General features: G+C 45.6%; 1 protein-coding gene across 2 annotated transcripts in view; it reads left to right on the forward strand.

Moving 5' to 3' along the window:
- The window catches only part of ITPKB (inositol-trisphosphate 3-kinase B), a 108,300-nt gene that overhangs the window by 59,156 nt on the left and 34,869 nt on the right, over nucleotides 1-14,275 (forward strand). Inside the window, exon 3 of one of the 2 annotated variants that reach the window (XM_055107396.2) lies at nucleotides 8,765-9,019. The exons of the other annotated variant lie outside the window; for it this stretch is intronic. Within the exon in view, the coding sequence (XP_054963371.1) occupies nucleotides 8,765-9,004 (240 nt within the window). The 3' untranslated portion in view covers nucleotides 9,005-9,019. Of the gene's footprint in view, nucleotides 1-8,764; nucleotides 9,020-14,275 lie in introns of those variants that run through there. 2 annotated transcript variants of the gene reach the window in all.

Genomic DNA, 14,275 nt, shown 5'->3' on the forward strand with positions numbered 1-14,275 from the left:
AGCCTGGGGCCCCCTTTTCTTTCCTTCTTGTACTGTGGGATATTTGCTTTCCTTTTTCATAAGAATCGTGGATAACTTAATACAAGTAATCATTAGAGCCGACTCTTCACATCGGTTCACCAGCTGGTCCCGGAAAAGGACCCTACCTAACACATTCAGCATTGACTCTCTTGGGGAAAGAGCTGACACATTTCTATACCTCCTGCTGGTTCTGGGATGCCCTCGGGCTTCCCTACCTCCCCCCTCTCTGCCAAAAGGGACTTAGGATCTCTAAGCTGTCTTTCAAACCTCAAGGAATTTCAGGAACTCGCTTGCTCTTTTGGGGTCGCGCTGATTTGGGCAGCTGGGTGTGCCCCGCCCCCTCCCCGCCCCCTCCCCGCCCCAGCAGTCACGTCATGGAAAGGCTGGGGAGGTGGGTCCGTGCTCACGTGGTCGCGGGCGCTGCGCTGCCTGGAGGCTCAGTTCTGGGCTTTCAGGGTTGAAAACCCCGCCCCAAGCTTAGTTTGAGGCCATCTGAGGCCGCTGGAGAGTTGACCCTGCTCTCACAGGTGATGTGTTAGGATCGAGGTGTGGTTGGTTCCGTAAGCTGGTCGGAGGCGCAGACGCTGGGCCAAAGTGTCAGCAGCAGTAGGAAATCTACTGGGTGTTGAGGCTTTTTGCAGTTCCCTTTTCTCCCTGCCCTCTCCGCCTGGCCTGCGCTTTAACTCTTCCCGGGTTTGCTGCAGGGTTGGGAGTGAGGGCAGTTTCACTGGTGAAAAGGACGCTTTCAGAAGCCAGACTCCTAACCTTCTCCACAGCAAAATCGAATTTAGAGCAATAACCTTTAAGTTGAGTTTTAAACTGTGACATGTCCATTGCAGATCATTGGGTAAATACAGAAAACTATAAAGAAATGAAAATCACCCGTAGTCACCCTTTTAGACTTTTTCCTAACATTAAAAGTACTGCTTTTATTTCTGCAAAATGTAATTTTAAGTATAGTCTTGAATGACTGATGAGGAAAACCTTTTATCGTCTTTCTCCTTTCAACGTCAGTTCAAAAGGGAGGTAGAATATCGACTTAGGTTAGTCCCCACAACTCAGCTTTTTTGAGACTATCCCAAGAACACAGAATTTCAGAGCCAGATAGTATTTTTGAGTTTATGTGGTTAATCTTTCCACTTTCTGGACTGAGACAGAAGTGACACAACTTTCTTGGGGTTTCCAAATTAGCTGCAGAGCTGGAACCAGAAGAACTCAAAGAGTTCTGCTTCTGAAGTCAGGGTCCTCCCAAAACTCCAGGAGCATGGAATATCAGAGTTCACTTTTAGGTCAGAGATTTTAAATGAGATCAAAAGCAGAAAAGCGAAGAGGGGAGACAGGGAGCCACATTTGAAAAGGGGCAATTTTCTTTGGAATTTTGGTACATTTTAATTCCTTTTTACAAATGGAAACAAAGTGACATTTTCAAGAATTCTGAATAGACGCTGTCAGCCATTGGAACAAAACACCTGCAGGAAGAGATACTGGGAGGCAGGGAGCTCTATCTTAGAGAGGCACCCAGTTCTTTGGGATATGAGCGCCAATCTCTGCAGAAGTTGACCCCAGGACTCCCCTAGCATGAGTGCTGGCGTCAGTGCTTCCCCACAGGCCTGCCTTCTAGGCAACCATGTGGTCTCTTCCTCATCAGTAGCCCTCCGCAGAGGCATGCTCCCTGAGATGCCCCTCTTTCTGACATCCACTCTGGGCCTGTGGTTCTCTTGCTGGGAGTATTGATACCTCTATTGTCACTTCCTGGGAGGCCTTCTCTTCACACAGGAAACCACCTTCCTGAGAGCAGAGAGCAGCCTAGAATAAGCCTATCATGAACACTGTTGTCAAGACCACGTAAAAAACTCACCAAAGCCTTATCCCAGTCCTGGCTCCTTTTGGAATAGATAATTCTCCCTTTTTCTCTCTGGCCAGGACTGATAATGATAATAATAATGAACACTTAGGTAGTGTTTAGTGCTAGACACTTTACATTTTAATCTACACAGTGTCCCAAATTCATTTCACAGATGAGGAAACCAATGGGGCACAGATAAGCTTGCCTGAAGTCACAGCTATGAAGAACAGAGCCAGAATTCACACTCAGCCTGGCTCCAGAGACCATGTTCCTAACCACTAGACTAGACTAATCAGCCTGCTCCAGGGGCTCGGCCTCTGCCCTCAGTGGCAGCACTCTATTTGAGGTCTGCAGCCATCTGCAGGGGATTTGATTTTCCTCCCCCTTTAGGGAAAGCAAGTCTGGGGTCACTGTGGCTCCTTTGCCCTCTCCTAAGTTTGCATGGCAGCCAGTTTTCATTTTGTGTCGTTTTATTTTCCATAGGCCACATTTATCATATTTAATAACCAAATGTTATTTGGTTATTGGTTATTTTGTAAAATTCTTCACATGAATAACATTAGAAAAATAGTCTTTGTTAGCGTCCATGTCCTGGTTTGGTATTTGGACAAATTGTGGAGGTGTGGCCAGAGAGTATATTCTGGAGTTGGACAAATCTATCCAAATCTAGACTCTACTATTGATTGGCAACATGTCTTTCTTTTTTTTAATTCCTTCGTTTCATGGTTTTCAATGTATTCAAGTAATGCCTATACAAGCTTGATATAGCACATTAAATAATGCACGCGAAATACCTGTACAAGTGAAATAATACAAGATGCATGAAGGTGAAGCTACTCGTCTCCTCCTTCAGTCCTGTCCCTCTCAATCAGCATTAGCCACATTCTCCAGGGCAGCCTGCTGAGCCTCCACATGGTTGTTTTCCTGTCTATAACAGGAGGCGAACGCCCTGTGATGTATGTAATGGGTGCTCTTTCAGTGGTAGTCATTGTTATGAGGAGGGAACACATGTGCATTAGGGCTGCAGTAAGTTGCATTTTTGCCATGGGAAGAGAAATTCTCCACCTTTCCCATCAGTTTCTCTTTGCTTCTCCATCTTGCAGCCTCTGGCACAGCCCAGAGTCCAGTGGTATCCGGCAGAGGCAGTGCTGTGCAGCTCTGAGCTGGGCCCTTAAGGGGAAGAGGGAGTACCTCCAGCAATATTCAGGGTGGATGTGGGTTCCAGGGCTTCTGATCCTGGGGCTGGGCTTGTCTGAGATTCACAGGAGGTTAGAGAACTAAGGAGGAAGGGGAGAAGGCTTTAACCCACCCCTCTGCTGTCTCTCTCTGGAGGAAACCTCAGGCAGCTCTGTGTACTTCCCCCTCTGCACACACACCTCTTCCTGCCTTCTCTACCCTGACACCAAGGTCTCTCCCCAGCCCTGGTGGCATCGTGCCTGGGTTGCTAATAATAGAGAAGGGTGAATCTGCCAGGCAGTGAATCAGAAGGCTGTCCCAGCTCTGTTCTTCTGCCCTGATCCTGGCAAATTCTTGTGGGCTGATTCGGTAAATATCCTTGTGAGCAGAATAAGTCTTTGTGTGTTCTGGAAACTCCTGCTGTCCCTGGGGGTAACACCCTCTTGGAAGGATGATGGGGATGCCTTTGGCCTCAAGATCTTAGGACGGCGTTTCAAATTGCTCCAGGCTTCCAAGCTAGCCTGGGCTCTGGGAGGAGGGTTTGCAGGTTTGGAGAAGGAGCTGCTTCCCAGGTGCTCAGGGGATGGAAGTGAGAATAGGGAGGGTGTGGAGGGTACAAAGAGACTGTTTAGTTCTTGCATAAAAGACAACACAATGTGGTCCTTCCAGTTCTTTTTAGAGCTCAAAAGGTGAAATAAGAATAAAGAACAGCGATCTGCAGTTTTCCTATTATCCAAAAGCCTACTACCCAATTCAGTGGATTGTTTTGGCAACTTGCTTGGATAAACTTATTTAGAAATTATTTCAGAATTCCTCCAGGCAGTTACCCTACGCCCTTTTTAAGTCAAGGTGTGGTATAAGTCCATTAACGAATTAAAATACTTCCAGATTTCTGTGTTATTCTCAAGGCACTTTTGCTAGATAACAATACCTCGCACTTGGACGGTGTTTTGTGGTTTGCAAAGCACTTTCACATCTGTTTTCTCACTTGGTTGCCATAATAACCCTGGGAGCCGGGAAGGGCATGTCTTGTTATTATCCCTATTTTGCAGATGAGGAAGCCAAGGTTTTTAGAAGGTTGGGTGGCCTAGTCAAGGTCACACCGGTAGGGGAATTAGGGGGATGGAGGAAACTAGAGCTGTTTTTCCTTAACCATCTTGCCTCTCACTGAGATGAAACAGCAGGATGGTTCCTGGGACCCAAGATCCCTTTGAACGCTTGGATTAAAATAATTTATGAGTTCTTTGTGAGTGTGTGTGGACCTGCTGGTAGTGGCTTTTTTCTTCATTAGAATTTGCATGCAAGATTGACACTAAGATGGCTGACTTTCACCATCCCAAACCAACCCTGTTTTTGCACCGTGCTGTAGTGGTATGAATTACCTTGCAGGTAATTGTGGCTTAGGTGACGGTACACAAAAGGCATCATACAGCAGCCAGATGTTCATTTTACTAAATGGAAAATATGACTCAGAACACGGGCCAATCTGAGCCTCCAAGCAGGCAAATTAGCCATTGAGGATGAAGTCTTCACCTCTGGAGAGGAGAGAATGTGGGAGCACAGAGCCCAGAGTCAAGTGATTTGGTTGAGATCCCCCCACTTCGGTTATTTAGACTTGCTTATACTCCTCTGACCAGACTATGGGATCTTCTACAGAAATTCTACAGAAGTGTGGGCAGAATTACAAGTAAGGTGGGTTGAGGAAGTGCACAGGTGGAAGTGTAGCCGAGAGGATGCGTTTGAGGAGCAAGAGGCTGGGACTCAAGAAAGCTTTATGCAGACTCAAATCTTACAGTGATAACAAGCATTTGCGTAGCACATATGAGTTTCATCCTATGAAGGATTCCATAGGATTCTCACAGCAGCCCAGGGATGTGAGCAGAGCAGTAAACAATATCCCTGTTTTATAGAGGAAGTAGAAATCGAGAAGCAGGCAGGTTGGGTAATTTGCCCAAAGTTCCACCACTAGTAAATCGCAGAACTGGGACTAAAGCCCAGGTCTTCCGACCCTCACTGGGCCCAGCGTTCTTTCCAATGTGTCATCCTGCCGTTTTCCCCTTCCTTCCTCCTCCCCACAGCTCCTTGCAAGTTCAGCCTGCTGGAGGTAAGGGAAGTGATCATGAGAGTTTTTCCAGTGCTGAGACGTTCTGGAAAAAACATGGACCTGTATCTGTGTCCTGATCTGTGCTTCGTGATTGGACTGTCTTGACACTCGTCTCAGGACTCTGGGGAGTGCTTGTGCAAGTGTTTCCCAGTGTGGCCGGCTTCTTGAACGCTGCTAATGGAAAGTTGTAAGAGTTCCATTTTCCTGTTTCAAGCGAGCGTTTCCCCCTTGGGGTTATAGCAACCACTTCCTCCTCAGCACCCGGTGGGTCGTGGTAAACACCAGTTACAGCAGAGTATCCCCTTCTGACAACCTCATTGGTTCCTTTTTTTTTTTTTTTTTGCCTGTAAGCACATACACACAGAGTTCTGAAGGCTAGGTCTCCTTTCCTTCTGGTTTAGAGTTTTCAGAGTAACCTGCTGTGGCCTTGGAAACAGAAAATCCACACAGAGGTCAAACGCAGTTCTCGTGGAGTCACCTTGTCATCCTGCTTTGTTTTGGAAGGAACTGGGTCGGAGGCAGCACAGTAGGACTACAGCATCTTTAACCCTTGGTAGGATGGCTGGATCCGCTGAACGCTTGTGGGTAAACAGGAAGCTCACAGCCTCAGTGGATCATTAAGGGTGATACAGAATAGACACGAAAATCTTAAGTGGGATGGGAGCAGAGCAGGACTTGGTGGGTAGATAGTGAGGAAAAGGAGGCAAATAGGGATGGTGAAGAAATCGAAAGGGAATGGGGGATACAAGGAAAGGGTCAGGAAAGGGTGAGTAAAAGGTTTAAAGAGAGGTGCTAATTTTAGATACTTAAAAATATTTTAAGTATCTAAAACTTGTGGCTGGGTGTGGTGGCTCACTCCTTTAATACCAGCACTTTGGGAGGCCAAGGCGGGCAGATCACCTGAGGTCAGGAGTTCGAGACCAGCCTGGCCAACATAGTGAAACCCCGTCTCCAACTAAAAATACAAAAATTAGGCCAGGCACAGTGGCTCAGGCCTGTAATTCCAGCACTTTGGGAGGCTGAGGCGGGTGGATCACGAGGTCAGGAGTTCAAAACCAGCCTGGCCAAGATGGTGAAACCCCATCTCTACTAAAACTACAAAAATCAGCCAAGTGTGGTGGCAGGTGCCTGTAATCCCAGCTACTCGGAGGCTGAGGCAGGAGATTGGTTTGAACCTGGGAGTTGGAGGTTGCAGTGAGCCGAGATGGCGCCACTGCACTCCAGCCTGGGCAACAGTGAGACTCTGTCTCAAAAAAAATGTGTATATATAAATACTTAAAAAATATTTGTAATTGCTGGTTTGGGGTTACTAGAATCTCTCTGAATCTGTCTCAGTTTTTCTTACAGCTTTTAAAATCCATGGAACTCTATCACCAGGAGATGATTGTGGTATGGAGCTGATCACCCCGGAGTTAGTGGGGTGGCAACTGAGATCGGGGGGAAATGGAGCAGTTTGAGGATATATGGGCCGTGAAAACCTCCCAGCTCTGCCCCCAGCCATGCCATGAAAGTCATGGGGAAGAAAGGCCCCCATTTGTGTGTTTGTGTTATTAAATAGAACAGTAACAGAGCAGGTCTCTGAGCCTGCCTGGCAGAAATCTTTCTGTAGCAGGAGTGTCCTGCAACTCTCTGGTGGATTTGCAAAACAGTACAGATAGAAAAACTTAAATGGGAAACAAGCTTGTCTTGTCCTACTTTGTGGAGATAGATAATAAAGCCGAAAGGCCAAGAAGTGTAAATATATAGCATATATCTAATGTATATGGTATATGTACATATCAATCTATAGCTATACAATAGCTACACTATTTATCTATGTTTATACGATGACTCTAGGCTTCAGAAGACCTGTCAAAGATTTCCATACATCTAGAGAATTTAGAAGGATCCCTTTATAGGTGAGAGTTGAGACTTTTTGGCTGCAGGTTGGGATTTGGTGGACTACTTCCTGGTACCACCACCTAGTTGCCGTGATTATCTTTAGACTAACCAAGGCCCTTGTGTTAGCCTTCCTTAAATCATCCCCACCCCTAAGCAAGACAGCACCTATACCTTCACAGTTTCTCCAGTTCATCCCTGTTTTATTTTATTTATTGTTTTTTGAGACAGGGTCATGCTCTGTCACCCAGGCTGGAGTGCAGTGGCACGAACATGGCAGCCTCTACCCCTGTGTTCAAGCAATCCTCCTGCCTCGGCCTCCCGAGTAGCTGGGACCACAGGTGCGCGCCACCACATCTGGCTAATTTTTGTGTTTTTTATAGAGACAAGGGGTCTCATCATGTTGCCCAGGCTGGTCTTGAACTCCTGGCCTCAAGCAGTCCTCCTGCCTCAGCCTCCCAAAGTGTTGGGATTACAGGCATGAGCTACTGCATCCGGCCCATCCCTGTTTAAATGGGAATATCCAGAAGATTGTCCTTGTCATACACTCGGTGCAGTTTAGAGTGTCTTCACCACTTGTGAGAAACAGGATTCTGGTTGGGAAGCGCCATCATTCAGAGTGTGGCAGGTTTTTGCTTTGTTAATTACTGGAATTGGGGTACAGAAGCCAAATGCAGGTTCTCCACCTGGGACCTTCTTCCTGTTTGTCTGCCCACTTCACTCCTGTCTTAGCAGCTGCAGCCTGAAATAGTGAGATGGCTACATTGCCTGATCAAATCTGGGATTTATGTAGTGATAACATCTCCCAGGAGATAGATTTCTTCGCCCTACCCCAGTGCTTCCCACACATGCCCATGGACCAGCTCTTTATCTCTGGCATGAAGATTCCTCCCACTTCCCTGTTGCTGAGATCCTTAGGCCTTCAGAGGGCAATTCTTTCAGCAGGGATTGCAGCTCCAGGTTAGAGTGGGAGTGAGAAGAAGCCATGTGCCTCACACCGAAAGACAGCCATGGTCTTGTCGACCTAATATCTGAGCCAAGGTGGAGGACAGCTGCCCAGGACACACTTCCAAGTTGCCTTGGGGAGTGCTGTGTTTGGCCTTTGTTACAAGTAGGTTTTCAAAGGCAAAAGGAACAAGGAAGTGGGCTGATACAAAGTTGTTTGACAGGAATCCTCCCTGGTTTACAGAGATAACATTGGATAGTGATTGCTCTACACTGTTGAACTATGGAGTACAAGTGATGGTGTCCAGCATATGTCATTTTATGGCTACTTAGCATCAGTTAATCTTGAGCCCACATAGCAAGTGGCTTCAAGAGGTGATTATTTAGCTCAGGCGGGAAGTGAGACGTGATCGCTGTCACACGCTGTCACATCTGGGTTTGATAATTAAAGGGGGCTTGGATTCTCTGATAAAAAATTTTTCTTTCTCAGTCTAAAATGGAGAGTTTTTAAAAAAATCCATCTTCCTCTCTCACTTGGACAATTACAGCAGCTTCAAAATGGATCTTTCTTGTTTTCACCCTTTCTCGCCTGCTTTCTGTTCCCCAGGTGTACACACAGAAGCAGCGTGAGCCTTTTAGAACATAAGCCAGACTATGACACTCCTCACCCAAAACCCTCCAGCAGCTTCCTATCTCACTGACATAAAATCCGAAGTCCTAAGAACAGCCTAAAAAACTCTGCAAGAACTGACCTCATATGTGATATATTCTCCTCTTTGTTTACTCTGTTCCAGCCACTTTGCTGTTCCTGCTGGCCTTTGAAGCTGCCCACACGCCTGTCTCAAAGCCTGTGCACTTGGCCGCTCCCTCTGTCTGCAGTGCCGTACCCTCCGCCTGTGTATGGCTCAGCCCCTCACTTCCTGCAGAAAGACCATGGCCAGCTAAGCCAGCACACCCCTCTCCCCGCCTCCCTGGGGCTCTCCCTTTTCCCCTACCTGGCTTTATTTATCTTCAGGATGCTCATAGCTGCCTGATGCAATATGTCTTTATTTGTTTATCATCTGCCTGTCCCCACTTAGAATGTAAGCTGTTTTAAGGATAGGGACTTCGTTGTGTTCACTGCTAAATCACCTGCGGCTAGAACAGTGGCACATCTGTAAATATTTGTCCAACAGTGAATGCATGTGTGCATGCATGCATGAATCCATTAGCAACAGCATTTATTGGGTTCTTTTACTTGGCATCACGTTTGCAGCAAGGAGTACAAAGATGGATACCACGGTCCCTGCCCTCAGGGGCTCACTCCTTTGATCTGTTCTTTGTGGAAGGGTTTCCCACATCAGTCTCTTTTCTGATCCTGTTCTTACCCATGTTGTTTGAATATTGGGAAGGCCCCTCCACCCTAGGAGTCTAGCTGCTGTCTGTCATCCAAATGGTCCTACACTAATGTTCCTGGGCTTCTAGAGATCCTTGGGGTCTTCACGGAGCAGTCAACCCATTCAGGGAACAGTTTTCAGTCCTGAGCTCACAGAACCTACAGGAAGAAAGCCCTATTTCTCCCTTAGCTGAAGGGACATTTTGGAGAGTGCTGTGTTCTCAGATCAAATATAGGAAGGAGCACTGAAGGTGTAAGATATGGTAGCAGTTGCTTTATGTTACTTGTTTATTTGGTGTTCTGTATACTTTTTACATTGTAAAAGCAAACTAACCAGGCTACAGAAATTTCGAAAATAAAGAAAAAGAACGGGTATCATCATAACCCTACGATCATAATGATGAAACAGCTTGATTCTATGCATTATTAATTAATTGGTTAATTTGTATTCTACCTTATTCAAAAGATTTGTGGATACTTACAAATATGCATGTAGTGCAATAGAATATAATAACTGAGAGATGAGAGCAAAGGGTTAAATTGTTTATCAAAGCCAGTATAAAGTTCATATGCAGAAATGCGTATTAGTACAACTACTCTTATAAATTGGTATATTTCTTCTTAGCCTAAGTCTGTATATTTTCCGTAGCTAATTCTGCTCCCCGCCCCTTAATCTTATAGCAACATTTTCCACGTTTCTTTCTTAACCCTTATAGTTAAGGACTGAACGATCCATCCCAAGGATGTGCCTCTAATGTGTTTAATCATCCTCTATTGTTGGAAGTTGGGCTATTTTCACTACTATTGTTATCAGAAACAATGGCATAATTAACATCTTTGTGCATGTAACTTTTTCCGTTTTTTGGAGTATTTCCTTAAGTAGATTTCCAGAGGTAAAATAAATAACTGAAAGGTTGAAACATTTTTATGGCCCTTGCAGCATATTCCTGGGCTGCTTTCCCAAAAGGTCATGTGTCTTGGGGATGCCTTCCAGCAGTGGGTTGGCATGTATCACACCTTACTCTCCTCCTCACCAACACTAGGGTTCACTATTTAATTTATTATTTTTTTTTTTTTTGCGGCGGAGCTTGGTGGCTCACGCCTGTAATCCCAGCATTTTGGGAGGGCGAGACAGGCGGATCACTTGAGGTCAGGGGTTCGAGACCAGCTGAGGCAAATAGTGAAACCCCATCTCTACTAAAAATACAAAAATTAGCCAGGCATGGTGGCGTGCATCTTCTAGTCCAGGCTACTCAGGAGGTTGAGGCAGGAGAATTGCTTGACTCCTGGAGGCGGAGGTTGCAGTGAGCTGGGATTGTGCCACTGCACTCCAGCCTGGGCGACAGTGCGAGACAACGTCTCAGAAAAACAAAAACAAAAAAACAAACATTTTTTTTTGTTGCTAATAGGCAAACATATATTATTATTTCATTATATGTATGTTGAATTATATGTGTGTTGCCAGGTTGTCTACTGGCACCTGAGATTGTTTTTACCCATTTGTTTGAGTTCTTTGTATATAAAACTTAACCCTTCAATCATACTTTATTTTGTAAAATATTTTCTCCAGTTTATTTGACTTCTGCTTTGGTTTGCAGGTGTCTTTGCTTTTGATACTTTGAGTTTTCACGTTTTGGATAGTCATAGTTCTTGGTAATTTTCTCTGTTATTTACCTAGAGACAGTAGTCCAAGTTCATTAGCCTGGCAGTTGAGGCCTGTGGCGATGTTGGCTTTGTTATTCCAGAAGACTCACCTTCTGTTCTCTTAGGACCTTCTTGTTGGGAAGCTGAATCAGTGCTGCATCTAGCATATTTTACACCAGGAGTACTTTTTTTTTTTTTTTTTTTTTTGAGACAGAGTTTTGCTCTTGTTGCCCAGGCTAGAATTCAATGGCGCGATCTCCGCTCACTGCAACCTCCGCCTCCTGGGTTCAAGCAATTCTCCAGCCTCAGCCCAGGGGCCCACCACCACGACCGGCTAATTTTTGTATTTTTAGTAGAGACGGAGTTTCACCATGTTGGCCAGGCTAGTCTCGAACTCCTGACCTCAGGTGATCCACCCGCCTCGGCCTCCCAAAGTGTTGGGATTACAGGCATGAGCCACCATGCCCAGCTCAGGAGTAGATTTTTTAAAATACTCCCCTCTTCTATAGTAACAAAATTATTTCAATAATTAAGAAATAAATAATGATGATGATGATAATGGCCAGAAAATAATTTCAGACAGTTAAACATTTCTATTATTGAATTTTGTGTATATGATGCCAGCAATAAAAAAAGGGGGGCAGGGAGTAATGAATTTAATGACGCTAATGCTTATTTTGAAAAAAAGGAAAGGTTACACTTTCATAGTGGTCTGTAGCAGTAATGAATACAAACTATAGTTTCTGGTTTTGAGTCTTCTGTAAATTGATCAGACTTCGTAAATACTGATCTTTGCCTATTCATCATGATCAATAGACAAAGCCGCATTTGTTGGTCTATCTTCCCTCAAAGCTGGTCGCAGAGCACTTTTTATTCCTGTTAATTTTGAAACATTTCTTTTGGTTGAAACAGCAGATATACAAATAGGATAAATCTTAAACATAAAATTTGGCAGAAATTCACAACAATCCCATTTCACAGTAAATTCCAGACATTGCAACAAAGTCCTGTTCTTCAGTTCTTCAGGATTGATTAACATCTCATTGTTGAAAAGTCAGAAACATAAATAGAAACTCCCAAGTGGTCTGGTAGAATGAGAGGATGGAATAGCCCAGGTTGTTTTTCTTTGTCTTTACAATGACTATGCTTCTAGCCTTTATTTTTGGTCTGGTCTTCAAGCTTAGGAACGCATCGTACCACAGGACTCGGGGGACGAGCCACCCCAAATTGAGTGCCACTGATACCGAATCCTGTGAACTTGCTCTTGAAACATGGGTAGCTGAGTCCACGGGTGTCAGGGGCTGGCTTTGCAACTATTAATATGAGTTATTTGAATTAACTTCCATAGAGAATGTAATGTTTATGAAAAGGTAATTAGTCTGTGTGAATTTGAAGCTTACATATATTATTAAAAGTCAAGAATAATGCAGCAATTGTTGAGAATTAGACAAAAGGTTGTTGGGGGAGGTGTTGGATTATGTTTAAATCAGAATCGCCAGCTCATGGTCATGGTAAAAAGCCCATCAGTTTCAGTATTGTTTTAAATTCCTTACAGACAATTTTTCCTCTTTTTGCCTCCCTCTGGGCCAAACTGCTCCGTGCCAGGCCCTTAGTGCTGAGCTGAGCCGAGCTGAGCCAAGCTGTTGGCTGTGCTGTTGGCTGTGCTGTTGGTGCTTTTTTGCTTCTAGGCTTTTGCTTATGCTTTTCTCAATCCTGAAATACCAACCTCCACTTCGCGTGTGCGCGCGCACACACACACACACACACACACACACACATTTTCCTCATCTTTTTAAGACTTAGCTTAAATGTCACCTTTTCCATGAAGCTTCCTTAATTTTTTCCCTTTTTCTCCCAAAGTAATAGCTTCCTCTTCTGAATTCCTGTAGCCCTATCCCAGATCTGCAGGAGAAAGCACTCACAGCTGTGCCCAGTGCATCCAGGGACAGCACTGATGTCAGAAAATGTGGGTGGTCTGATTGGACAAAGGAGTCCAGGAGCCAGACCAGGTTACCTGCCTGGGTCCTGGTTCCAGAGCTCCTCTTGTTTGCCTCTCTCCCTGATGGGCTGGCCCTGGTTGTGGGACCTCACTGAGTCTGGATGCTGCTGCCTCTGGTTCTTGGCCTCTGGGTGTGAGGCAACCCTTACTTAACTTACCTTTCTGCTTCAGAAACCCCACCCTTAAGCCAGACCCCACAGTAAGGGCTAGGCATTCTGAGCACTCTTCCGCTTTCTCAACCAGACTCTTGGGTCTTGGCGGGGTTCCCACATGCTTATGTTAGCCTATATTTATCGATTCCCAACTCTGGGAAAGCAGTGTGCCAGGTAGGGCCTAGGGGTTCAGCAATGAACTGGCCATTTCCAATCCTCAAGGAATGCTCACTCTAGTGGGGGTAACACTCATGTCATCACCAGATCACGTGAATGTGCTCTCAGCAGAGAAGCAGATGCATGTGTGAGGTATAGGAGAGAAGCGATTAGCCTTTTTGAGTGCATTGGGCAAAAAGTGCAAAGAGGAGGTGATAATTGCGCATGGTAAAGAATGAAGAAGAGTTCTCTCGGTAGGTTAGGGGAAGGGTCTTCCAGCCAGAGGGGCCAGCACAAAAGGTTCAGGAGCATGAAGCAGTGTGGTGTGTGTTGGCAAACACAACCAGATCAGTTTTGCAACAGCCCAGGGAGTGAAGGGACGCATTGATGGGGAGAGGCGAGAGCCCTTGAGAGTCCATGGGTGGTCTGTGGTCTTTGTCCTGCAGGCTTTAGGGAAGCCACAGAAGGTTTAAAGCAGGGGAGGGACATGATGAAATTGGCATGATCAGATTGATGTTTTAGAAAGGTCTGCAAGGCTGATGAGTGGAGAGTGGGTTGCAGGAAGGCACACCCAAGGCAGGACAGGCTGTTGTGATCCTGGAGAGATAGGAAGAGCAAGGGGTGCTAGCCATAGGGAGAGTTGTCAGGGTGGTAAATTAGGAACTTTAATGATTGACTGGCTGTTTTGGCAGCCCTGTTGCAGAATCTCCTTAGCTGTCCCTGAGGGTAGATCTTAGGGTCTCCCATGGAATTTGTGATCCTCATATGTTCAGCATGGTCCCATTAGATCTGTGGGGTCAGTGTGCTGGGGCATGACGCTGCACATGCTCTATCTGCCCAGAGCCCCTGGAGCCCCTGGACACCAGGGAGCCATGTCCGTCACATATGATGCCTTGGTAAGAAGCTGGTAAGAAGCAAGATGACCTCTTGCTCCTGAGAGCAGCAAGCACTTATAGCTTCTCCCTCTGAGCGCGTCTGG

The sequence above is a fragment of the Pan paniscus genome, chromosome 1 (genome assembly GCF_029289425.2).
Source record: "Pan paniscus chromosome 1, NHGRI_mPanPan1-v2.0_pri, whole genome shotgun sequence".
Classification (NCBI taxonomy): Eukaryota; Metazoa; Chordata; class Mammalia; order Primates; family Hominidae; genus Pan; species Pan paniscus.